At 35.7% G+C, this 27,894-nt stretch overlaps 1 protein-coding gene across 4 annotated transcripts; it reads left to right on the top strand.

The window, feature by feature from the left end:
- Nucleotides 1-67: 67 nt before the first annotated feature.
- LOC141428574 (uncharacterized) lies at nt 68-27,864 on the top strand. Of its 4 annotated transcripts, XM_074088585.1 has the most exons (6): nt 68-233; nt 2,556-2,725; nt 2,861-3,097; nt 3,261-3,452; nt 6,431-6,548; nt 25,612-27,864. In XM_074088585.1, the coding sequence occupies exon 6, from the start codon at nt 25,622-25,624 to the stop codon at nt 26,741-26,743; it is 1,122 nt and encodes a 373-aa protein (XP_073944686.1). In that variant the 5' UTR covers nt 68-233; nt 2,556-2,725; nt 2,861-3,097; nt 3,261-3,452; nt 6,431-6,548; nt 25,612-25,621; the 3' UTR covers nt 26,744-27,864. The 4 variants fall into 4 exon arrangements, with proteins under 4 accessions (XP_073944686.1, XP_073944691.1, XP_073944695.1 ...); XM_074088590.1 differs by lacking the exon at nt 2,556-2,725; XM_074088594.1 differs by lacking the exons at nt 2,556-2,725; nt 2,861-3,097.
- Nucleotides 27,865-27,894: the final 30 nt, after the last annotated feature.

Raw genomic sequence — 27,894 nt, 5'->3', positions numbered from 1 at the left:
GGTACTAAAGTCGAAACCAACTAGAACGCTGAAGTAGATTAATACTTACCTGTCTATATAGGCATTGTCATAATCGAGTGCAATCGTAATGTAAGCAGTTAAAATTTCAAAAAAAATTCAACATGAACACAAAAACTAATTATTGTTGGTAATTTAACCACAATCTTGAAGATGCAATCAGACTATACTAATGTTGCGTCATACAATCAACACGAGAAATAGTGACGATACTGGTAAGTGTATATTATCGAAATGGCTGATGTTCTACTGACCTCTACAAATACTCTACAACTTGTGTGGCTCATCTATTCAGTACTCTATTGATAGCTCACCATTTAGTGAATAATATTCAATATTCTTATCATAATTTCACTACGCACCAAGAAATTAGTCTGCGAGGCGCCGGTCACGAATTAAATGGTTACCTACGGTCGAATCGTCTCCAGTTCCACAATATGACAAATAACATTAAAAATGAAACTACACGAATACCAACATAAAATAAAAATGTCAAAAATTTAAATTAAGGATTAAAATATTTAAATTTAGTGCGAGCGCGTCCCGCTCGCGCCTGGCCGGCGTTAGCCTCACCGGCCGCGCCCTTCGCTGTGGAGACCGACTCTCGAAATATCAAATCCTTAAAACTTACATAGAGATTCAAAGAAACAATTAGTATGTTCGCCTTTGTACGTACATATACATATATGTAAATGTTTGTCAATTTTTAGATATATGTTTTTCTTTCTAGCTTGTTTAGTGTTTTCGTACATACATACTTTCTTATATATGTCTGTACTCTGTCTGTACCATTTATACAAATAATAATAATAATAATAAAATCTTTATTAAATAATGTGAAATGTTAAAAATGTGAAAAGAATGTCAAAAACGTCAAAAGGACATACATTTTGTTTGTTTGTTTCTGTTTATTTTTTACGTGTAGAGTAGGTTAATCTATGGAACTATTGTAAGGATTGGAAAAAGTGGTTTATTATTAGAAAGCACTTTTCTTGTGTAAAGTAGAATATTGCCATAGGATAGGACCGTGAAATTGAAATTGCAGGTTTTAAGATAGAGCTACCGATTTAAGATAGAGCTACGTTATCAAAACTGGCATACAAACAGCTACTGCTAAACTCTTTGAAGCTTCAGCTCTACCCCTACTTTACAAATAGGTAGAAGACAAATAAACCACTCAGATAGGTAGTTATGAGATTAAATGATCATTAGATTTTTGCATAGGAATAATTTATTTATTACTTACTCTGTATAAGTCCAATATGTATATAAATAAATTGACATGGAGTAAAGAGCATACTATTTTTACAGATTTACTTTACAGTTTTTTTATTTGTTGTGCTATATATAAGAACTACCTTCAAACCAAATGTCATGTTTTTAGAACAACCGAAAGTACCTAAGTTTTTTGGTTACGGTATTTTTTATGGAAACACCTAAACAGTAGCAGATCTGAGTATTTCATATTAATTTCAACTTGATACAGGCGTTCCTGAGACAGATGGTCTTGACAGACAGACAACAAATGATCCTATAAGGGTGTTTTTTTCCTTTTAAGGTACGGAACCCAAAAAATCTAGGTTTAGTCAGGAAGTCAAAATAAAAATGAGGACGAATAAACGTCCTAAACTTTTTTTAGCCAAGCAGTTGCCATTCTTGTTATGATTCTGAGATAGGTCCATATCAAGAAACACTCAAGCACGTTCCATATTTAGTCAACACGGCCGAATACTATAAATTAATGGAGTGTACTGTATTTTAAATATTTGAAAGCATTATACGGTTTAGAAAAAAAAAATATCCACCATAACATAATATATTACGTAAAATAAATAATACAATCATAAAGTAGTTATAAATGTAGTGTTTATAAAACGTGATCGTCGTTTTATGGTCCATATAACGTCTGGGATGGATGGACCGTCAGGCGCACGACGCGGGCGCAAGCTCCGATTAGGTGATTTGTATTAATTAACAGGGCTGGGACGAGAAAACTATTCGTTCTCCGTGTTTACTTACATGATCTTGATTAACTGTCTATTTGGACGACAAACGATTTATTTCTTTACGTTGCTGATTTACAAATTAATTTCATATCGAAAAGGTGGTTATCAAGACGTTGTTATATTTCTTTTACTTTTTATTATTTCACAATGAAAACGTTCGTTCTGATAATTATTTACAAATATAAGTTAGGTTACTGTTATATATATGATTAAAGAAAGATTCACAATTGAATTAGTCGAAACAGTTCGAAGAAAAAGAAGTAAGGTACTCGTATGCGTTCAAATGCCGGACACTGTTCCAGTCATTGCTATCTTTATCTTTATGTCATTGGCAATAGAGGTGTAATCTATTGGGCATAGTATGTTCAACTTGATATTATCCCAAATATAACAATTAAAGTAATAAAACCGCAACTTAGGACGTACGAACGTACATCTACTTGTCGTCTATTAAACTTCTCCTGGTTCAGGTGGCCGCGCGCCGTGCCCTGCTCCTGACAAGTTATAATTTGCGCTCTCCGCCCTAAACAGACCCGCGTATGAACTCGACAGGCGACCTTTGTATCCTAAACGATAACTACATTGACGTTACAAGCTGTCTCTAACAGCACTCTTCTTTGAGAAGGAAAAATCTCGTTTCATTTCAACTATATCATCAAAGGAGTGTTAAGACAGATAATCACAGGGGCACCTTTAAGTAGGTACGTTTATACGTTTCTTTAGTAAAATTTGCAATGTACCTATTGATTACATCGTAGAAAACTAGATTGCGGGAGAAGACCTATATAGCTGTAGTGTGGTTACATACTTAGTTATAAATAGCATTTTTTTCCAAGGATACTCACGGCGTGCAAATGGCAGATTCTGAATTACGTGATCCCGTAACAAAGTTCGTCGGATGAAACCAAAAGGGCCATCACGTGAGAATGGGGACTAGGTGAGGCGAGGGTGGTATCGATTGCCACGCCCACCCACGGCGCGTCGCCTGGCAACGGGTACGCTGCCGCCCGCCCTTCCCCAAGGAAAACGTCTTGCGACCAGACAAATTTTCAGGCTACATCACTCGACTTCCGGTATCTCGATTAACTGCACTCCTAAGTTATTAGCTTACAAACAACCAAAAAGTAAACAAAAATAGTTGTGAGCATTTTTTACCGACGTTAGTGAAATGTTTATCACAGCCCTGCAATTTAAATGTTGACTACATTTGACACTTAATGTGTGCTTTACTTACAGAGGGACCGAATGGCAGGGGGCGGAACTTAATTTGAAGAAAGGAGCCTGTAATGAATCGTAAGCCAGACTTAATAAAGGGTGCACTCTGTGTCGCCGACAGCAGCGAGACGTGCGCTTACCTATTCTTGCTCAGTCTCGAAATGCTGATTTAGTTTACAACTACGAGGGAGCAAGGTGATAAATAAAAGAGAGGTGAGCAATGATGACATTATTTTATATCAAGTTATTAAAGTTCTTTGTTTATTCACACTTAGCCACTCAGCTGCTGGCGTGAAAAAGAAAACGGCCATGAATTCTCTCATTTTGCTAAAATATATTTGGCAACCGTAGTTGCTCAAATCACGTGAGTGTTTAGTAAGAACCTTTTAAAAAAAACCTACATGTATACCTATTTCAACGAAATTAAAAATTAATGTCTTTACCTATCTTTTGATTAGATTTAAAAAGGCCTCGGCAGACCTATTTTAGTCGGCTGAAAAATATTGAGTCTAGAGATCTGGTGTCGAACCTTTAATATAGATTCCGAACTAGGTAAAGGTAGGTAGGTAGGTAGTCACTTTCATGCATATACAATAAACCATACTTAAATAAATCTTACGGGATAACGGTATTTATGTATTCCTATTTATTTCGCAGCAAATAAAATATTTTACGCTTCATTTGTTTCTTTTTTTCCGCGGAAACCCACACACGGATGTTATTTATGGTCGTTTTATATCTTTGAAACCATCTCTGTGATGATCGTCTTTTGTCGCAGCCGCAGTTTTTTCAGCGTCCCAAAAAACAATGTCGGTAGTTAAAGGGAGCCGTTGATTGCACCGTCTGAACTGCCGTGATCTGCGCGGATTTCTTTGTAGATTGGATCTTTACGACTTGTCTACTCTTTGATACCTGCAAACTTGTCAGAGTCTATCGTCCGTCAGTAAGTTATGGCACATTATACATTATGGTTTTTAAAATAGTGGCTGATTGTTAATAGTTGTGATAATAAGTAGGTCATTTCGAGAACTAAGTGCTAATCTGTCCTGTCCTCTTATCTATGCTATACAATATTAGCAAGTAATAAGAAAAAATACTTAAATATAAACGCTAAATAATTAAATAACCAGATGGAGGCAAGGACGAAACAAACTAATTTTTACATATGTAACGTATAGTAAGCACATACTGAATACCTACTCCGTTAACAAATTCCATAACTAGATAAGATTATAGGTACAGGTCTATAAAAATAAATGATATCGAAGATAAAAATCTCCCAAACACATTCCTTATACACCTATCATATTAGAATTATAACCTATAATTTAATTTTCAAAATGGTGTACACAAAAACTTATATCGGGTGTTGTCAGGTGAAAAAAACCGGTCGCACATTCATTTGTTTCTTTTTTTCACCATATGATAACCCGCGCTATGGGTTACTGGTCCGAGTTAGAATGATGAGGTTTATTCTAAGAAGAACTACCATAATTCACAATAGGTTTCTACCAAATGAAAGTTCCTAATGATACTTAAATAAATTCAGCTATGGCTTTAAAATTGATTGGATGAACAAAATAATTATTGAGTCACTTGGATACCTTTTAGTGACACGTAGGTGCTTTTCTTATTTGACTTAGTACCTACTTACGTTTACTTATGATTAGAGCTTATAAAATGAAGCAATATACCTACCCTAATGAAAAGTATTATAGTAAGTAGTTACAGTCAAGTGTATAAATATGCACTTATCTTACAAAAGGTTTCCATTAGGTACATTATATTATGGAATAGAAATTCTATCGTAGTTACCACAGTAACATTTTTTGAGTGGTTTAAATAGATACATATTTTTGCACTTGACTGTACCTAAGTAGAATGTTACTTTAAATTGAATAGGATAGAGCTTTTAAAACTATTCGAAGCCAGTGAGGTTCAAAATTAGTTATGATTTTCCCACGACCCACAAAGGCCCGGCGCCTCGGCCCGTGACGGATCGCTGTACGACACAGCGCCTTATCCGTCAATATCTGACACGATTATCTTTCTGCCTCTCCTTGAACTCCTCATTCAAGTAGAGCCTCTCGCATAGTGAAAATGAATAAATAGATTTAAGCAAACGGCTTGGACACAAATATTGGCGCATCTAAATTATACCCATTCATGCCTTTTCAACTACTTGTTGAATCTGTTGAATCTCCACTAATTTAAAAATAACCCCTCCTACAGCCAATCCTACAAATAAAACTTCAAATCGACAAAACTAAGAATTAAAACTTAAAGTAAACCACTGCAGTTTCAAGGCACAGGTGGTTGAACGGATGTTTTGCATTTTCAAAAGCTAAGGCAGTCCACCGCTAACAATAGCTTGCTCACTACATCATAGGGCCGACGCGACAGATGCAACAATGCATCCCAGAATGATTAATTGTACACAACTATTAAATTTCAACATATACGAATGAAAAAAAGAACAAAAACTGAACTTGAGTTTTTGCCTTTTGTTTATTGCGAAGACGCCAACATGTCTGCACTAAAAACGTTTCGAATTTCGAAGAATGAATATTAATTATATTTTGTCTTACTCATGCATTCCATTTTCGAGACTGATATGATCTATAGATCAGGTCTACGAGTCTATCGATCATGTGCATTATAATCTAAAATTATTCAAGTGGTATCTTTTTGCAGATGATGTTTGACGTAGAGTGGTGATGAAAAATTACGAGTTTCAACTTTTAATAAAATTATAACTGTATAAGTTTAACGTCTTTGAAAATATGATAATTTAGAAAACAGAGTTATCAACGTACGTGTACCTCATTTATACCCGTAAAATGTTTTTTTTTTCAACATTAAGACAATAATAAAACAATTAAAGTTAATAGAAAAAATCTTTATTAGTATCTAATTAACTCAAAGTAATAATTCATCCGCTGGGATTGCATGATGTGAGACAAAAAACAAAAGGTCGGATTGACCGCGCCAAAACCAAAACGCTGTGTCCAAAACAAATAAAACTTGAACAAAAAATGAAGCCGGTTAATAAGCAGGATGACATTTGGGAATTCGAAAAATTCATCCAAACCATTATTAATAGCGTGCTTGAAGTGGGTTCCATATGATTATTAAAACGAGAAGAAAGTGATTCGAAACTTAAATTTTAGACAAAGCATTTTTAATTACAGCAGCCGACACTATTGGGGCATGGGGCACGGGGCAGCCGGTCGCGCGCCCCTCACGCCCGCGGACCGGCCGGCCCGTGCTACGATGGCTGGTCACAGCCTGCTCGGCTGTAATGTTTTGGTTAGTATAGCCACCTCCTTGTTTTATTGCTCGAACAAGACTTCATAAATGTTCCTCGAGCAATGTGCTTATTTCATTTTAAAGTTCCCTTGCTTCTTCGTTACAAGCTTCGGATGGCGTGATAGCAAATAATTTTATAAGGACCTTTAACAATATGTCAAGCCGTTTCTTATCCACTTTTTTCTTGTTTTCACTCATAACTTTACATTGTTCGATTTCGAGCGAGACGCGGCTTTGAGACGATATTTTTCAAATTTCTTTATTTTGTAAAAAACACAAAGCGGGTTCTTTATGCATTTCGGGCCTACATTTGTTATTATGGGAGAATGATAATGTGATTATTGTTTTGCGAAGTTCGGGATGATTGATAGTCGAATGTCGCGGATAATGAAGTGTTTTAGAAGCCGGAGCTGCAAATTTAGTGCCTTTTAAAAATGACTATTGTGAGGTTTTTTTTTAATTTGTTAAATGACGTTTTGGAAAAAACTTACTACGAGAACATGAGGACAAACGGTCTTTTAAACCTTCACGCTCTTACTTACAAATAGAAGGTACATACCTAAAAATTTACCTCTGTTTTTCTGAAACACACTAAGAAAATAATGTTAGATCTAATAGAATTGGAACAGCATGTAATTTCGATTACTAACTATTGATTTGTGTATCGTGTATCAAACAATTAAAGCTCGTACTAGTAAAGCGCATGCAAATTATCATTAGGTACGATTGAAGTGCGCACGCATGTGTAAATAATCGAAATTTCAATCATGCTGGATAATATTGTCTAAGTATTATTTATCTGTGTGATCTAGCTGTACCGCAGGAAATTGACATGAAACTCATTCAAATTAGTTAATGTAAATGTAAATTTTTAGACAATACAATACAATACAATAACTCTTTATTGCACACCAACACAGTATGGTTTATGTCTATCCAATTTATAGAAAGGGTAAACAAAGACGCCATTAACCGACATAATGATTTGAAAACCTAGAACCGATTCCAAAATAATTAATCTGTTCAGTAAATCGAGTAATTTATTAATTGAATAGATCAAAATATTTTTGTCTATTTTATTATTTACAATACTTGATTTAATTCCAAAGACTGTTTATTCAAATATAAAATCAGTAACTATTTTTTAATAATCGCTTATTCAATCGAGTATTAATCGATTTTTAAAATGTAATTTTTTCCACCATCTCTACGCTAGTCTATTGTACTACAGATTATACACGAGTTTCATTCAAGAAATAACGTCAGATTTTGACGAAGATTTTTCAATAGTACATTACTGCAGAGGCCATGAAGTAAGGGATTGATGGACGAGTTTTGTCAGTATAATGTTAGTAAGCAAATTTAAAAAGTTAGGGCAGCGGACAATAATGGATTTTCATACATACTTCATGGCCTAGGCCTTTCCTTAAATTGGATTGGCATAACGTATAAGGCTGCTTATACTATAAGCAATACAGAAAACACAGGTATACACACACATACATACACATATACATAGAGTTATGTTAAAGCGTTAGTAGTGTAACTGCCTGTTTTATTGTTCAAGACACTCCACAGATAGTTATCAGGCATGGTTCTGTTTAAAAGTAGTTAATCGGTCTAAAGTTGTGACGTAGGTGTGGCGACGATACAATCGCTGGTCTATTCCGCCATAGAGCGGCGCTGGCGGGACAATGCCACACAATTAATAATTCACGCCTTATAATGCTATTAGACGTAATTTTAATTTGGTTCGATACGCTCTCGCTCGAGAACACGATGTTGTCTTTTTCTGTTTATAGGATTTCGTCAATAGCCGTTGTTATTGTTGGAGTGGCTCGTGTCGATCAGCTCGATTGTGGGGGTCGATTCGAGCATTGTCCGGTATTAGTTCTACAAGTTTTTAAATGCCACGCTTGCATCACGAACCGATGGCTGATATTAAGAGAATATTAACGCAGACAACTTTCTCATGCTCATACTAAATTAACAAACTACGTTTTAGTGTAAAAATCAGTTCATAAACCTGTGAAAACTACTACTACTGTAGAGTATAAAATGGCCACTCGATTTAAATTTTGGACAATTTGATAAAAAAAATTATGTAAAAATGTTATTACTCTATCCGTATAGTAAATATAACATACATTTTTACCACTTTCGAGTTGTTTATTCACATTTTGATTTCAAAAATCGGTCTCTAAAACCCATTGGGTAGCGTGATATCCAATTCTTGTGTTTGTTTGATTTTGAAATAAAGTGGTCAGTGGTCCCTTTTCTGTTTTCGATAAAAATAAAAAGGAATTCCATGTTAGTAGGCGTTGCAGCCCCGCCCGGATGTTTCGACCCACTCATTATCCACTTATCCGCATCACTTCTGTGTGCAACTTCTAATGTCTACTGACACCCACAATTTGGTAATAGTTAGAAACTAAAGTTGGACTAATATGTACATATAAGTAAAAAAAAAACTATGCACATTTTTTTATAACTTACCTACGTTGGTTGATCGAGTAAGTATCCCTCTTGACTTACTCCAGAGCCACCATTTGTGTATGTAAGCGATCCATGTAATAATCATTTTAATGTAATTAATCTTGGTTTTAAAAAATCGGGTAATACTATTGGATTATCTATGAGATTTTTGTATGACGAAAACTTACGACTCATTTGATAATATACGAATGAAGATTGCAAAAAAAAACATTTATTTATTTATTTATTTTATTTATTTATTGTACGCATGCGCGTATAACAAAGCAAAAATTAACAGTCTTTAGATGTAAATATTTGAAAGCGCACACAGAAACATACTTAAATTTATTTGTTGTAATAAATTAGATATTTTCTTAGTAAATCCACAGACTTTAGTTAATTTCCACTTTTTTTATTTCTTTAGTAGCTTTATAATGCTTTTCCCGATGCAGGGTCGTTATTTATTAAAGAGACCTCCTGGTGCTTCACCATCAATCCCACTTCACCATAAGCATATTGTCACGAACATAAACTAATTAACAACTGTATTAAGGTAATTGAATCGCAACCCTTAAAATACTTCATATTGATTAGTTCCGGTGGCCATGCAATCCCTTTGGTTTTCACTTTATTTGTCGTTATTCCAATGTTTGAGTAGGTACTGTAGAGCCATAATAATGAGTTACATACGATTAGGCAACCCTTGAAACATTACAGTCGCAAATGAAATTCATCATCTAGAGCTTAATCTGTACTAGCTACTAAGTTGATCAGCTAACGACGAAATCTCATTTACATCTAGTACCCCACACGTCTCTCGCCGTCTTAGCCTGAATATTTAATGTGAGTATAACATGACTTGTCAACACTTAAACAGATCACCTTCTCCTGTCGAAGTCGAGTTAAAACTCGACTTTTTCAGTGTTAATAGTTTCAGTTTTACTGGTTTGCATAATATGTAATGCCAAAGTCAGCTTTTCCATAAGTGCTCAGTTATATTTCGCCAAATAAACTATGTGAGTGTGTTAGCTTTTCACATAAACAAGCCCATAAAGTATTAAAAGGTCAGGAAATCACGTATACTTAATATAATGTAAATATAATTAAGATTTAATAAGAGCAATACGAAAACATGACACTCCGAGAAAACTACACAGAAGACTGTGACAGCTGTTCTTCATACATCAGTCAATGTTGGATGTACAATGAACAGTTATTTGCAATGTTGCTGTTGAATTTAACTACTTGCAATCGAAGTGGAAAGCGGAGTGTATAACCCATTCGTAAACCCCTAATTACCCTCGACTTGTCTACCCCGCTTGCGGCTTTGGCGGTAATAAGTGTCTCGGGTAATTTGACGTGTTTTGTGCACTTTCATTACAATGTATTCAAAACGGATCCACAATTGACGGTGAAATCGGTGGACATACATGAAAACAAAAAACATGCACACAATGGAACATAGAACTTCCTCCTCTTCTGAAGTTGGTTAAAAATGCACCAAGTCCATGCCGAGCGGGGGTGGAATTTTAGTACGACATACTTAAATAATTACAAAAACCAAAACATCCGCACTTGTATTCATATTAAATTATAGACAAGGTCTAAAGGGGTGGTGGAAACATAAAGAGAGATCGCTAAAATTCTATTAGACCATAATTCGACGAGTCTAATTTAGTTAGAGTCCCCCGCGTAAGCAGTAAGTCGCCCCTTGGGAGACATTTTACCAATGCGTTTGTAAAAATCATACACCAGCTTAGTACGTGTAAGTATTTAATCGTGAGAATTATTTTAATCATTAAAATAATCGTCTTGTGACTTCCATTTTATCTGTTAGGGCATTAAAAGCTTAACCGTTGATTGTTACTAGGTAGGTACGTGTCAACACGGATTTGTATCTATCCGTATCTTTGCATTGTATCCTTTGTTGTTTTTACTTTTAGTTACGCAAAGATAATTTGCCAGTGCTGAAGGATGTATTTATAAGGCTGGGGACTACGACGCCAAAATAATAAAACGGTTAAATTTGAGTCAGACTCGCACACTACAGTTTCCGTGCCAACATTCCGAAAAAACATTTTATGGTTGAGGAGTTTTTTTTATTTAGAAATTAATTTTATATTTATTCGCTTTTATTATTATAGTGACTAAGTATAGTGATACGGATATGTGGTAATTTCATGTTCGACCTGTAACGGTTCAATTAGTAACTACCTAACCTACCCTGTGGCAGATGGACAGACAGGCCGACAGACAACCGAGGCTTAGTAATGGAGCCGTTTTGGCCCCCCTTTGGGTGTGAAACTCTAAAAGTAAAATTCCGCTAAGTGAAAATCTCTGGAGAATCTACCACACAGTTTGCAAACCTTACTTTAACAAAGCTTATGAGAGGTTATGTAGAGGAATTTAATGCCTTGCTGAAGAAGTACCTACTTAACTTACACTTAAACATATAGATACGAGTACTCGTACCTACCTACGTAAGTAGTACATATAGACTGTGCGCTGGCTGTGGGTTGCGTTTTATTCTAACACAATTTGATTTTAAAAACGGCACATCACTTCGTTGTCTCAGAATGAAAATAAAGTCGTCTTAATTAAAAAATATTGAATTTATGTGACAGTAAATCTTTACTCCTAATAAAGTCGGCTTATCTGTTCACCCTTGCAGTAATCAATGTCTAATTCTGTATTCGCAGCTTACGATAATGATTAACGACAAGCTTTATTAATTCGATCTAGTAGGATTAGAGGCTCCACACTGTGGCGAAGGGTAGGTGGAAAAAACAAACGTATTTTGCTAGGGATAGGAAACCTCGCCGGGGCGTCCCGCGGCCGCGCCGATCTCGCCCAGGGCTGGCGCGCGCTCTTTTTTCTTATTACAAGATTTTATTTAACTTGCCACGCTAGTTAGTACGCTTAGGGGAAAGTATTGGAAGCTGAATGTAATCGACTTAATTTGAGATCACGTCACGGTTCCATCCGACATTATATCCGGTTCTGAACTAACACACCACCTCTCTTCGCCTTCAATAATAACTCCAATTTATATGATTTGAAATTAACTTTGGCTATCTACTTGTTTCTTCTAGATTAAGTAGAGAAACCTAAAAATATATTTCTAGATAAGTACATAAATATAATACGCAAAGCGCGTTTTCAAAAAAAAGTGTAGTGTGTAATTTTTTAAAAAAGTGTACCCTTTATTTTTAAAATTTTGGAAAAAAATATGGTTTTTCCTACTCAGAATCAAGAGTACAATCGATCCCGATCGTTTCAAAAAATGTCCTAATTTTTTCATACCAAATTTTGTGGCAGGTTTGTCACGCCCATACTGAGTGTATGAAAAGAACGTCGCAGAACTGTAATTTTTTGGTTACATATTTTTAAACTATCAGAATCGATTGTGCTCTTAATTCTGAGTAGGACAAACCATATTTCTTCCAAAATTAAAAAAAAGGTTACACTTTTTTTTGAAAACGCCTAATGTGTCGATTTGTCGGTTCTAACACGTGATAAAATGTGACTCTCATTAATAAGAATCATTATCATCTTATTTTAAAATCACAATTGCACGCATATATATAAGCAACTAATTGGTAGATACTACACGTATTGTCCACCCGTTTTTATAGTGGTAATAAAGGCTAGATTAGTTCTACACATATTGTTTTTTCCTTGCACTTATCCGACTTTATATAAACTAATTACTTACATATTACGCCCTATCTTAAGTACGAGTATTTCGATAATTATAATGCTTATCAACAAGTGGGTGTGTAAATAAGTGTAGTTTGAAAAGAATATGTTGCCATTATTTTTATAAAGGAATCTCTACTTCGATTGACACCCCTGCGGGTTAAATTCTTTTGTCAACAAACAGGGGTATCGTAGACTGCGCCTCGAGGGATGCGTATATTTTTAATAAACGCTTTTATTTAACAATAATGTGATCACTGATCGTCACTCGACCACCACGCACACACGACGTGCTCCCCTTCCTTTTGCAGGTTTAAGGCGGTAAGCAAAGCCATGGCTATTATGTACCAGTACCAAGTTTCTATGCGTGAAACATTTTCAGCGATATGGTAGAGCTCTCTCGGATTCTGTTGCACTCTTGTACGAGGACTTAAATGAGATAAAACATCACAACTGCCAGGCAAAACTAGGTAAGGTGACCCGGGGCTATTGTAGCTGGGGTGATATAGTATCTGAGCTGTCTGATGGCGTCCTTACGACGCCATGCTCGTCTCGGCCATTTTACGTTGTGTTCGCCAAAAGACTTTTTTCACACAACACACATGAACATGGCGAACATGGCGTCGTAAGGACGCCATCAGACGACTCAGATACAATATCCATCTCAGCTACAATAGCCCCGGGTCACCTTACTTAAAACATCAACATGGAACATACAGGACCAGGTCATGAGACTTGGCAACAGTATAAATTTATAGGGTAGGATAGCCATCTTCGACCCTTAAGTTTTACCTGCCTACCGTCACGCGCTGGTGTTGTCTATCCTGTTGCCGGTACCGGGTGCACCTACTGGCCTTGCTTACCTCCACTGCACCCCACTGACATATTGACTACCATTATACTCATTATATTTAAAAAAAGTCAACCCATTAGCTAGTGGACGGGGGGAGGACACCTTTAACTTTAACAAAAATTAGCACTTTAAGGCACTTGTCTCACCGCCAGCGAGGAAACGATTGGCTATCGACTATTTTCTCGCTCAAGAAACGAACAAAAGATATAAGATCCTGTGTGAGTAAAAGAGACACATATATTAATAGTTGATCGCTGGCTGTTCACACTGTCGGCGAGAACTCCTCTTACAGATTTTGTCGCAGCGACAAGAGCTATAAAACTCGCTGAGCTATAGATACTCGCTCAGCGATGACAGCTTGGCGGCCGCCCCGCACGAGCGAGTCGAGTGGAGCGAGTAATCGCCCGTCGCACGCGAACACTCGCTTACAGCCGAGCGACAAAACTACACTCGCTTCTCGCTGCTCGCCCACTCGTTTCTAGTTACTCGCTCTACTCGCTTCTCGCTCATCGTCGGCGGTGGGACAAGTGCCTCTAGCTTATTATTTTGCAAACAGATTCTTATATTGAAAATGGTTCTAGCTCACGTGCGTGTTTTAAATAGACCAGTCTAACTATACCTCGCACTATGTAAAAAATGTTTGAAGTTTGACGGTTGACGAAATGTATCATGAAACTCATTAGTAGATTAGTGAGAAACTTAATAATTCATAAACTCACAAGTTTTCACAAGGCGATTTCACTAAGGCAAAGCAGGGGGGGGGACTACTAAGAAATTCGAAAATCGAAGTTTGTATCGTACCGTCCCTCTCACTCTCGAATTAAATAATATAAGCGTCAGCGGAACGGCAAGATACAAAGTTTGAATTTCGCATTAAAAAATAAACATCTGCTTGCTGTAGCTGTAGCCCAAAAAACGAAAAAAAAACAAATAGTTTTCAAAATGTTGTCAGTGATGTCATCGCAGAGCAACGAGACCCACCCGGTCGCTCCATTGCCTAACGTTTCTGACGCTCGTGATCGCAATCAAATGACAGATTTCGCATACAAAACCTGTCATTTGATTACGATCGCGAGCGTCAGAAACGTTAGGTAATACGGTCTGTCAGCTCTCAACCTTGACGCTGGCAAAATTTCCCAATGAGGGCTATCGCGTATGAATTCGCCGCTAGAGGCGCTAGTGTAGCGTGTGGTCTTCGAAATGTCAAATCTCATAGTTTTTGGGTGAGCTACACAGGTTTATTTATAACTAACTTTTGCCCGCGGCTTCGCCCCTGTTGTATTTTTTCTGTATTTTCTTCCATAAAAACCTTCTCCTGACAGGTGACCTCATCTAATTTGGTGATAAAATCGAAATTTGAATAAAAGTGCATGTTATTATCAATCAATGTCTTTACTTTTAATAGGACCTGCAGACAGTCTTATTATTGGCATGATCAGTCCTTTAAATCTTAATTAAATATAAATAATACTGATCATAATCCACATTTCTTCAACTGCCCAAACATCGCTAATTTGGTGACAATAACCTTAAGTTGGTGATACGTACTACTCTAATTAGACTATAACCAAATTACACAAGTCTTAATTTTTTTTTATCACCTAATTAGGGATAATGAAGTGTATTTAAAATATATTTGGAAAACAATATTAATTAGTATTAAATTAAATTGCACGTGGGTATATTTTTTGTAATAAACAATCAAATCTATTAATTTTTAACATTTAACCATGTTGTTAGTGTTGTGTTTTAAGTACCCTACATTTGACAGTTACAACGAAAATTACGTTGAAAACGCTCCTGAGGGGTTAGCCTGAAACATGTCGAACTAAACTCGATTTAAGACGTGAGTGATCCGGGTCAATGCCATTTAATATGAAATCTATTAATCGCTGGAATTGTCGACCCTACTACATACATGCATCACACATAAATATTTTTTGTTTCTTATCAACTTTCTTGACTCTGGCAATGGAGTGATACGGCTTCATGTAAAATTAATAAACTTCAACTTTCAACCGACGAATAAAAACGGAGGAGGTTCTCAAGCCGACGCGAATTATTTTTTTATGTATGACCGCGTGGTTTTTACAGAGTAGTTCCATTTTGATAAAAAAAAATTGGAAAGGGTAGGTATAACCTTGCAGTTAGTCCCATATAAATTTGGAAAAAAACCTACCCTACGGATGGGAAAAAAATATAAAATAAAAACTTATTAACAAAAAAAAAAAAAACTGCCGATGCTGGCTGCGATTATGGCTGATTTTATTTTGTTTAGCTTCATTAAACTTGCGGTTTTTTCTTTTTATTTTATCGTCATACATGTTTTGAAAATTAAAAAAAATACAATGAAGAGTTAAATAAAATAACTCATGTAATTAGGTGATAAAGACCCCCAAAATAATATACTTTATTAATTATATTGCTTATGAACTGCAAATTTATTAATTATGGATTATTCAACACAATACATGCAATAAATAATTAAAATACACGCGTTATAATTAAATTCCACTCATATCTTTAACTATCTTGTTTAATTTGGCGATAGCGTTGCGGCGTCAAATTTTTGAAAATGATAACTTTTTGACCGGCTTTCACAACGTACTGTGAAAAAACTATACAAGTTTTGTTAAAAATAATAACTGATATAATAAAAATAATGTTTTGTTAGTACACTGTCCACTTTTTATACAAATCCAGGCACTTTAAGTATTTAAAAACGAATTATAAACGGAGAACCAGTTCCTACATGTCCAAGCGGCGCCGTAATGAGGTCCCGCGCGAGAAATTTACTAATATTAACTATCTCGCTCTCTCAATTTAACCCAAAAGAATGCAAACGGAATTCTAACTTAATGCTTTGTAGTAAGGTCGCATTTAAAGGGCCTTAATTCACTGGCTTTACTCGGTATCGCGCTTCAAACCATGTATCACCGAATTAGGCGTATCACCAAATAATGCGAGTTTACCTAACGAACACAGCAAAAAAAGAATTAGCGAAATTGGACCAGTCGTTCCCGAGTTTTGCGTTTAGCAACACATTTTAAGATTCATTTTTATTTATATAGATTAGAATAAATTTGTGAATATTTTGCAAGATCTGAAATTAATTATGGCAAATATGCGTTCCAGGACAATGAATGTCTGTGTTTTGAGACAGTTTTGTCTTTCGGAAACCTTTGTCCTCCCTTTTTTCCGAACAAAACGGGGACTATGCAACACTGGCATGCTCGATATTTTTATGGTACGGTTTTAAGGTGTATTAAATATTACTTTAATCTAAACTTTGTTTTCACGCCCGTAATAACAGACTTTGAAAGCCATACTTAAAAACCTCACGCAGCAGTGCGCCATCTAGTGAGACAAAAAACGACATTCCTCATTGGACAGAAGACACATAATATTATATTAAATACTTGTGATGTATAGATATCATTATCATTTAATAATATTGTAAATCTGTTTTTAAAAATATATACCTCGTTGAGTTTCTTATCGGATTCTTCTCAACAGAGGTTTTTCCGAACCGGTGGTAGATTTTTTGACATTCATAATTCATAAATGCTTGTTATGTCTAAATTTTATAAAGATATTTTGACTTCACTTTGACTTTGAATGAAAAAACTAACAAAAAAAGAGCTGATGAGGTATTGCTTTATGCTTAGTCTAGCTACAACCTTTTAACGGGATACGGCCTTATTGTTTTTCACTTCGCCCTTGGATATACTTATATATAGCTATTATTAAAAAATGAATTAAGACAGAATTATCTTATCGACCCATTTTTAACCTGTCACAGGAAATATTGAGTCATGGTTTTCTGTTATGATGTGATAACCATTATCTTAACTCTCTGTAAGCCCTCAATGTCATCCGTAAACCTAACCGACTTTCTCTAGAAAAAAAATAGTTAATTTCGTAAACTAACAAAAAATAGGTAGGTATATGTTTTTAAATAGATACCTAGTGTTTTTGACGCGTCTGCATTTTATAACTTGCAAAATTTGCAAACCATTTGGCGCTTCCCCTATATAAAGAACTAAAGAAGCAGCGAAATGTGGATAGCAGACGTTTAAATTAAAGTGGCTGCAGTTCGTGCCAAATTTTTATTTAAGTTATTTCTCGTATAAACTGATCATCCTTCGTTTTAAAATAAATAAATAAATCGTTGGTTTTTTCGTCGGAGCAAGTTGCCTACTTCTGCGTAACAGGGCTACTTTAAAATGTCAAAATTGATATCAGTATCAAGAATGCTTGCGGCATGACTGTTATCACCAAGTAGCGTAACTAAATACTGTTCGATGCAAAAGTGTTTTAACGATTTAATAAGAAACTTGTAATAAAGTAAGCAGGTGGCCATTAGACGACCTTTTTGTTCATCACATCATTTCCTTTTTTGGCACTTCAAGGTATAACTACAAATAATTTAATGCCCACCTTATTTTGTAGGGGCACAATCCTCTACTTATTACTATGTTACTGTAGTACTATATATGTTACTACATATGTACTTCTCTGGAAATGCATCCCGTGTGGATTGGTAAATTTCTCACATGTCATTTCGCTCCTGGACTAGTCAGAAAAAGTGAAATCTAGATTTAGTCGTAAACTTAGTTTAATCGTGACAAGTCAGATCAATCAAAATGACGGATGTTTTGACTACTAAACTTAGGTACTATCGAACCAACTGAATCGTGACCCTTTTCGGAACCTCTTCGTAGAAAAAGTCATAGTGACATCGCATTGTTTGATAAGGGAATTCATTGTGACACTTATTACTGTGAGAACGTTTTAGGGTGGGTCAGGAATCATATGGTTCGACTGTACATTCTTAGTAGGAATCGTTGACTAGACCATAAGATCACTCCGGGGCTTCAAGATCCAGTAGCGGAGATCGAACGCAAAGTTGGCAAGCATGGGCAGCTTTTGCAGCTAACTCCGTATAAAACCGCTGAAAGTTCATCGATCCCGCCGTGCGGTAGGAAAGCAAAATGGGGTAAAAGCCGCAGATATGCTGCCCTCCACCACGTCTCCGCAGAGAGGCCAACATATACATACCAAGATGGTAAAATAGAACCCGACCCACTGTTATTGTGGGCCGCTATAGCAGCCGACTTATAAAGCGAAGCACTGAAAACTCCCCATACCTACTTTACCCCTCGCGCTCTGAAGGCTCCGTGAGTAACAAATCGACTGGGCCGATTAACTTCAAATTTGAAGCACATAATATGCATTTCTGTACGAGTACAGACTTGTAATGTAAATAAATAAATTTCGAACGTAAGGGGTCACTATAGGGGATAAGTGAAATTAGTTTTAAGTTAACATTTTTGTACAACATGTACATAAACCACAACATTTTACTCGAGACGTTTACATCTAACCGAGCGGCATGCGAGGGTTGATAATTAAGTCCCGAGTAAAAGATGTTTAATAAGTATTTAAGTACCTACCTACGTTTATTTTGTAATAAGAATAAAATAACAGATTAATACAACACACAATATAATAAGTTTTATGAACGAGTACACTGCTTTTCGTTTTATTGTGAGAAAAATAGAAACAATGCAAATAAATATTTAATCTTTTACTGTTCATGTAGTTCTATTTTTATAACAACATTATTACTATTGCATACTTTTTATTGTCATATAAAATATTTACTGCTTTGCCTGATTGCCTTAGTCTTTGACAATGATTTTATACTTCATGCAATGGAGCATCTGGTGAAATTGTAGATTGTTCAACAAGGGAGGAAAAAAACTAATATCACTCGAGATAACGATATTTCGCGTGTGATATTGGTGTTTTTCCCGATTTAAACACTCTATTTTTGACTTCGACTACAAGGAAAGTAAAAAATATACATATGTACCTATTAAGTATATGAGAAAAAATGTATCGAATAAAAAAAAACTAAAAAGAATAGAAAAAAATTACAATTCATAAAAGACAACGTCACTTTTTTAGGCATAGGTCGAGGGTCAATGTGTGTGTAGTCATTTAAAAAAATCAATTGACTTTATTGTTAAGCAATAAATTATTTAACAACTTTTAAAATGTTCAAAATAATGATCAGAGACAAACAGTAGGTAGATAAAATTAGAATTTTAGTCAATAAATTTCTAAAATTAGTAAATTATCATTATGTTATCAAATTGAACCAAAACGTCTGTACGAGATAGGCTGTGTGGACATAATTATATCATTGTCATTTACCTACATTGTTTTTTTTCTTAACAATTTTTTAACTTTCTGGTTTTATATGCCTGCGCATAAGAATCTAATGAAAATGATTTAATAACATTGTATATGACTTGCATTATAAAATTTGTAATATGAGTAGGTAATTAAGAAAAACTCAATAATTAATTAATAAATAATAATAATTATACCTTTGTGTTCCATTGACATCCAATGTCTTTTGCCTTACTTTTCGATACGAGAGACGAAATAGTACATTACTGCCGAAGCCGTGAAAAAGCAATTCGTGGATGAGTAGTTTTATTTTTTAAACCATTACATTTGAAATAATAAGTATCAATAAAAAATATAAACTTAAATGCAAATGACTAAATTGTATCACTAAATTACGATTTAAAGTGCTTGCTGAACTGAACTGAACGCTTTTTAGTTAATTCAGCCATTTTCTTTTGTTTTCGGTTTCATTGTGCTTGAACTCGAAATATTAAACAAAACAGTGACACTGTTCGTAACATTTTTAATGACCCTGTTTCTTCCTAAATTAAATCATAGACTAGGACTTAAAAAGAAAAAAGGTAGAAGGAATTTGATCGTCAGGCTATTTAGGCGACCAGGAAGTGATTTTCTTTTTCTTGATTTGTGGCAGTCTATAAGGAAGAACTTCGTGTACTATGTTTGCGTCAGTAAGGCGAACATTTTCAAGCATATTGGAGTAAATGTATTTTATAGGGTTCCGTTTCTCCGTTGACAGAAACAGAACCCTTATAAGATCACTTTGTCGTCCGCGTCTGTCTGTCTGTCTGCCCATCCATCCTTCAAGGCTCTTTCTTAAGAACGTATGAAGGTATTAAGTTGAAAATAATATGAAATGGTCTAGTCTGCTACCCCTTAAAACAATGAAAATATCAAACGCTGTTTCAGTATAAGTATTAATATTAGTAGTAATATTAGTATATTACTGCAGAGGGCGGAGGTTCAATAAGTAGATACGAATCCACGAAATGACATTCCTGCCGAGGCCTGTATACTGCTTTTCTCCAAATATGCGAGGAAATAAAACGAAAAAATTATATTTATTCGACACAATATGTTTATATAACAAAAATAAACCTTAACTGATAAAAGATGCTACGCTACGAGTTAGGAGTTTGTGGTGTGCCTATTAGGATATTTTCGTCACTACTTGTAGAACTCATTTTATGTTCGTAAAAATAACACGGCAGAAAATCATTGACAAAATGAAATTCACGTTCCCGCCTCAATTTCGAAGATTTGGGTCCGAATCGTATTTGGTTCCACATACAATATAGTAATCAAATAAATTAAAAGAAAACTTATATGATTAGTAAATATAAATATTATACATTTTTACTTTTAGTTAAAGCGGCAATTCCTAAAACGCACAACATTAAAAAACCTAACTTTGTTACAAAATATTTAGCAGTCCGAGAAGATAATTAAGTCTAAATACACCTTATTATGATTTGGACACAATTATTATTGGCATTAACTACACACAGAAAACAAAGTTTATTTTTTAATCTCGGTTTTTGTACGTAACTATTGGACAAATGGCTGGCTGTTTGGTGAATTTTCGGTCTTGGATGAAATGAAAAGAAAAAACCTTCACAATAATAAACACATGACCGGGCATGTCCGGGAAGTAATGCCACTTTTTTAGGGTTTCGTAGTCAACTAGGAACCCTTATAGTTTTTTTGATTTATTATCGCATCTACGCATACCTATAACGATGGACTTCCCGGAAGATTTTTCCCACATTAATGAGAACATTTCCGAGCAAGTTGGAGAAAACATAATTATGATACTTCCAGTTGTCCCAGAAACTTGAAATTGGTATGAAGGTAGCCCTTACACTCTTACAGTTAGCCGATCAGAAAAGCCTGAAAATTTTAATTTATTTATTTCTATCTATTTCAATAATGATCTACGAGTTAATTGACCTATGTTATGCTGGATATTTATGGACACCTACAAATTTGTACGGAACCCTCGGTGTGAGAGTCAAACTCGCACTTTGCCGGTTTTTTCATGTACAATTGGTTAAATGTCATTCATAGGAGTATTACATAGTTAGAAATTATAAGGTGCTGTATTTACTCTCTATCTTTTGTAAACTGCTACATACATAGAGGGACATCTGCGGTCAAATCAAAAAATGTATTCAAAATAAATAAGTTTTTTTTTTCATACATTAGGTACCTATCTAATATTCAATGAGTTCAGAGCCTGATATAAATCTAGGTCCACACGGACTAACTCGCACATATACCTAGAACGTTAACTCAGCGACTCTAGATTATCACTTACTTAATGAACATAAGTGTCCAATTAGCGGATTTTATGTTTACGCAATTGGTGAAATCGAGTATGTACCTTCTACTAATTAAACAGTCTATTTACTTTAAATATAAAGAAAAGACACCTACTATTCATTGTTATTTCTGTATAGAAGTTTCCACCAAATTGTAAATCGTGATTATCTTACAGAATTGTATAATAAAAATAAAAAGAGCCCGGCAAATAAAATAACCTGACCAACAAAAAGTTGGAAAACACCCGACTTTGTCACTTCAAAGTTCAATATCTCAAAAACGGCTGAACTGATTTTGATGAAACATATTTGACAACCATCGCTAGTAAACCTAATTTCAAATAAAAAAAACACATTTAAATCGGTAAACCCGTTTAAGAGCTAATGTGCCGCAGACAGACCGACAGACACACACACAGACACACAGCGGTCAAACTTATAATACCCCTCTTTTTGTGTCGGGGGTTATACTAGGTATTAACCGAATTTTGACCTTCTATGTGTCAATTTATGTTTATTTGAAAAGTGGAAAAATACGTTGGTTTCCATTATATTCAATGAAGAGATAACTGACGGACTATTGATAATATTTAACCCTATTAAGGACTCCGACAAATAAAGATTTCTTATAAGTACTTGTTTAGGCATACTGCCAGGCGCTCTATACATGTCAACTATGCAGCAATTACACAAAGAAATCTGTTAATATGCTAAGAGTTCAATACAATAACGCATTTCGCGCGATGCTGAGACTGCCTTGGCGGTGTAGCGCGTCTGGCATGTTTGCTGCGAACAGGGTAGATGGCTTTATCGCCGTCCTGCGAAGACGACATTGGTCTTTTCGCGAAAGATTGAACAGATCAAGTAATGGCATAGTCCAAAACATATTTGAGACATGCTATCTTGGTGGTGCGATCTACTCAGTAAATATTTGAGACAGCTCTTAAGATGTAATAATATTATAATGGTTTTTTATTTTTCCTAATTTGAATTATTGACATGTATTGATGTAGTGAAGGTTAAGTTAATTTAATATAATTTAATTTAAATTTAAATATAATTTAATTGTATTTGTTTTGTTTTGTATTGTATTTTGTCATAATGGGATCATTGCCTAAATAAACAAAATTTATTATTATTATTATTATTATTATTCTATGGTGAGGGTGGAGGGTTATTTAATCGTTGATTTATCTTATGGTGGGTAGGTGGAATATATTTCACAATTCGGGGACTTTTTGTGAAATAAGTATTAAATTTCAAAGTACCCAGCCATCTCCTCCACAGTTAAAATGTTGTTTTTGAATATTTAAACTCCAAGCTACGTATGCTTTACATGTTATTTTTTCACAAAAAAACTATTGAAATAAAAGTGAACGCATAAGATCGTCTACATAACAAATCTTATTCAAATCGTTAAGAACAGTTTCTGATGAACCATAATTATCTAGGTGCCTGTAGCAAGTACGTGTAGGTACAAGAATTAGGATACATTATGTCCGTGAATGTACGTTGTTAATAGATTATGGGTTGTAAGTAGGCATGTTCAAATAGTCATCTTCTGGCGACACAAGCAGTCGTGAGTGTTGATAACGCCAAAAACAATATAAGTAAGTACACATATGTTTTTTATATTTATACAGTAATCAATGATAACCTTCTTTTATTCCTAGCGTCACGTTTGAGGTCAATTTAAAGTAGTTACCAGTAGCATCCAATAGTAACCAGTGGCATAACGATTTAAAGGGCTACTTATATTTTATTCTGCTTATTACTATACTTACACATAAATAATAAACCCATCTGCGTCAAGGCTCTGAGCAGTTGAACAGTTGACAATGAACTATTTTTTTTTTCAAAGCGAGAATAAAGAAAACAAACCGGACTACTTTAATAGGCTCTAAATAGCGTGTTTTCATTGATTACAGTTTTCATAGCTCATAACTAAGAAGTATTACATATAGATCTACAGCCAATGCATGCGCTAAGATCGCCGATGGTTGAGAACAAGTGCCTCATTTATTATTACATACTAAAAAAGCCGGCCAAGAGCGTGTCGGACACGCCCAGGATAGGGTTTCCCAGCCATTAGGAAAAAACAAATAATATTTTTCTAAGTTTAGGTATATTTTATACCTTAGGCTTACTTAACTAACTTACTCTTAAACTACTAATAATTCTCAAGCAATCTTAGCCGCTATAATTTTCCTTGTTGATATATTTACTACCATTCTAAAGTTTTAAATTTTTTCCAGCCAACAGTTTAGATTTTAGAGAGGGGGGCGCTCGATTATAGTAAAAACTTGCAGTTTAAAGTTGAATATTTCGCAAACAGATCACTGAATAGAAAAATCGTCTTATCAACCCCCAATGGTTTTAAAAGACATAGGTCCCCACTATAGGGAACCCACACTATAGGGTTAGTCGAGAAAAAAAATCACCCCCACTTTACGTCTATGGGACGTGACCAAAAAAAATTTTTTTAGTTTTGTATTTTACCACTTTGTATGTATGTATGTATGTAAACTCTTTATTGCACAAAATAAGTTAACAAACACAATTGACAAATAATGAGATATATGTAAAAAGGCGAACTTATCCCTTAAAGGGACCTCTACCAGTCAACCTTTGAGTGGATGAGAGGAGCATGGGACAGACACTTTGTCGGCGTGACTGATATGTATATTCATGCCAAATGACAGCTTTCTGGTACTAACGGTCTCTGAGCTTACCCGCGGACGGACAGACAGACAGACAGACAGACGGACAGATATGGCGAAATATATAAGGGTTCCTAAAAAGTTGACTACGGAACCCTAAAAACAACTATTTTGACGTAAGTACTAAGCTAAGTAGGTAACTTTATCTTAAGTCACTCCACCGTATTGATTCGAGCTCAGTGATGATAAGAACAACGTTCTTGACGTTTTGTTGAGTGACCTTACGAATCACAGCGTAGGTACAGTCACCAGCATTAATATCTGCCACAGCGGAGCTTGCAAAAATATCTGATACGTCCTTCCGGCCCTAGAAATAGAGTCGTATCAGATATTTATGCACGCTTGTTGTGTCAGATATTGGTGCTGGTGACTGTACTACCGGTTACGTTACGTTATACGTGCTCAGTTCAACGTCTAAACTTAACTAATTTGTTTTTAATCCGAAATTTAGGAAATTTAGACTCAATTCAGATAATAATTAAGAGCGTTTTTAAGGAATATAAAAGTTTATCACGAATAATTATTGGAGTAGACATATTAACTTTTTTTATTTTCATTTTTGTTTTTTTTTTAATTTTCATTTAATTTTTATGGAATAATCGAGAAAAACTAACAAAAATGCAACGTTGCCAGCTCAGCAGGAATAAATGCTCTTAAGCCACTCTAGCTTTGTACTCAGGACTGTCATAGGCTTTTTGGTTGTCAACAGTACCCAATCAGCGTTTTTTTTTATATTGAAACTGTGTATAATTAATAATACAAATTATGTCCCCTAGATCAATCACGATGAATACAAGTGGCAGCTGGATGCTGCTGTTCTTTGTCGGATGTGTGAGTATGGCGGCGGCGGGTCCGGCGGTAGCGCGCCAGGCAACAACCAAGCACAGCCCTGACCTCTGCCATCCGCTGGTGATCGCGCATCGTGGCGCCAGCGGCTACGTGCCCGAGCACACCCTAGCCGCCTACTCCTTGGCGATCCTCATGGGCGCTGACTACGTTGAACCGGACGTCGTCATGACCAGCGACGGACACCTCGTGGCCCGTCACGACAACGAGCTAGGAGACACCACAGACGTCAGCAAACACCCGGAATTCGCCGACCGCCTCCGAACGCAGATTGTCGACGGACGACAACTGACTGATTGGTTTGTTGAAGACTTCACTCTAGCCGAACTCAAAACTTTGCGCGCTGTCGAACGTTTACCAGGAACTAGACCCGGCAACGCCCGAATGGATGGAGCGTTTGATGTTCCTACCATCCAGGAAATTATTGACTTAGTGAAAAGCATGGAAATAAGCCAACATCGCACCATCGGCATATATCCCGAAATTAAACACAGCACACACTTTCAGAACTTAGGGCTCGCAATGGAGGCACCTTTAGTTGATCTATTGCACAAAAATGGGTACGTTGGAGTAGATGCTCCCATATACATCCAGTCTTTTGAAGTAAACAACTTAAAGGAGCTCAATAAAATTACTGATCTGAAACTTCTTCAGCTGTACGGCAGCAACCAATCTAACCAACCTTTCGATCAAGCTACCGCAGGTACCAGCCTTACTTATGGTGAGATGGCTACAGCGGAGGGGTTAAAGCAAGTTGCAAATTACGCCTATGCTGTGGGACCCGACAAGAGCTACATCATTCCACGTGACGAAAACGACAGACTTGGCACGCCAACCAACTTTGTAGCAGAGGCTCACGCGGCAGGATTAAAAGTACATCCATACACGTTCCGTTCGGAAAATCCATTCCTCCCGGCCGAGTTCCGCACCAGTAACGCTTCTGATCTGGCAGCTATAGGAGACCTCAGAGGTGAACTGAATGCTTTCCTTGCTACAGGAATAGACGGTTTATTTGCCGACCAACCAGATATACCGGCGCGCATGCGCGGACCGTGTCTTTAATACCACAACTTGCATTACATAGTACATACACTAGCAAAATTTTAGCTGGACTCGATATAATTTTTATAGAAGTATTTTGTTATTTTTAACTTAACTGCCCTTTTTTACTTATAATCAATGCATTAAGCTTAGATGAATGATTGGTGGTTGGATGGATGATTCATCTAAGGCATTAAGTTTTTTAGAAAGTAATTGTTGAAAATTTGTCAACGGTCGACTCTTCTATATAATGAAATGAAACATAGCTGCTTCAATATAACCACCCTTTTTTGAAAAGAAAGTGTGGGGTACAAAGAGTAGGTACTATTTAGGTAAGTACACTACGGGTAGTACAAATTATTTGTAATGCGAGCGACTCCTAATGTCCATACAGCCGTCTGCTTAAAGCGTTAAATAAGCATAATAGTAGCATGCTAGTCTCAAGTTGTCCTCAAATTGTACATAAGAAGTTTCTTTATTTGTAAAAAAAAAATTGTTGGTTGTTTACTGATACGATGACATGCCAATTACGTTACAAAGACGCAATAATAAAAATATTTTAATTTAATGTTACGTAAACTTGCTTTTGCCTTCCTTTTTGTAAACTTAATTAGCACCTAGATTATTAAACCAACGACGGTCAACGACAGGACTACCCTTCTGCCAATAATACGTCTTTAAAGCAGTCGGGTAAAAATGTGTGCGTATGTGTGTGCATGTGTGGTTATTTTTTTACAATCTCGTTGTTTGCGTGCATATCGGTGGCCGATTGAAAATCCGCCAGATCACGAAATTCCTAGGCATATCGTGAAATAGCGCCATTTCATGAATTGGCTAAGGGACATCCGCCATATCGTTCAATAATAAAAGGAGAACCTAAACAGATGTAAAAATGAACTTAAAACAGTGAAAAATTAAACGTAAGTAGCATAACACTACAACTTTTCGAAATCCTCGTTGCTTCTATAACTCGGTCTTGAACCTCATTAACATACTTAGACCTTTCTTGAAAGTTTCAGCTTCTTAGAAAAAAAATTATATACATTATAAACGATTTCCCGTTATTGGCTATTACAGAAATACCCCGTTTAAGTTGACTCCCCATGAAAATTAATTTTCGAAAAATAAACAAAATAAATAAGTGTTTTTTTTTTATTCCACTGGATGGCAAA

Source organism: Choristoneura fumiferana, chromosome Z, assembly GCF_025370935.1.
Source record: "Choristoneura fumiferana chromosome Z, NRCan_CFum_1, whole genome shotgun sequence".
NCBI lineage: Eukaryota > Metazoa > Arthropoda > Insecta > Lepidoptera > Tortricidae > Choristoneura > Choristoneura fumiferana.
Note: the sequence above shows the minus strand (reverse complement) of the source record. Positions and strands in the feature narration are given on the sequence as shown.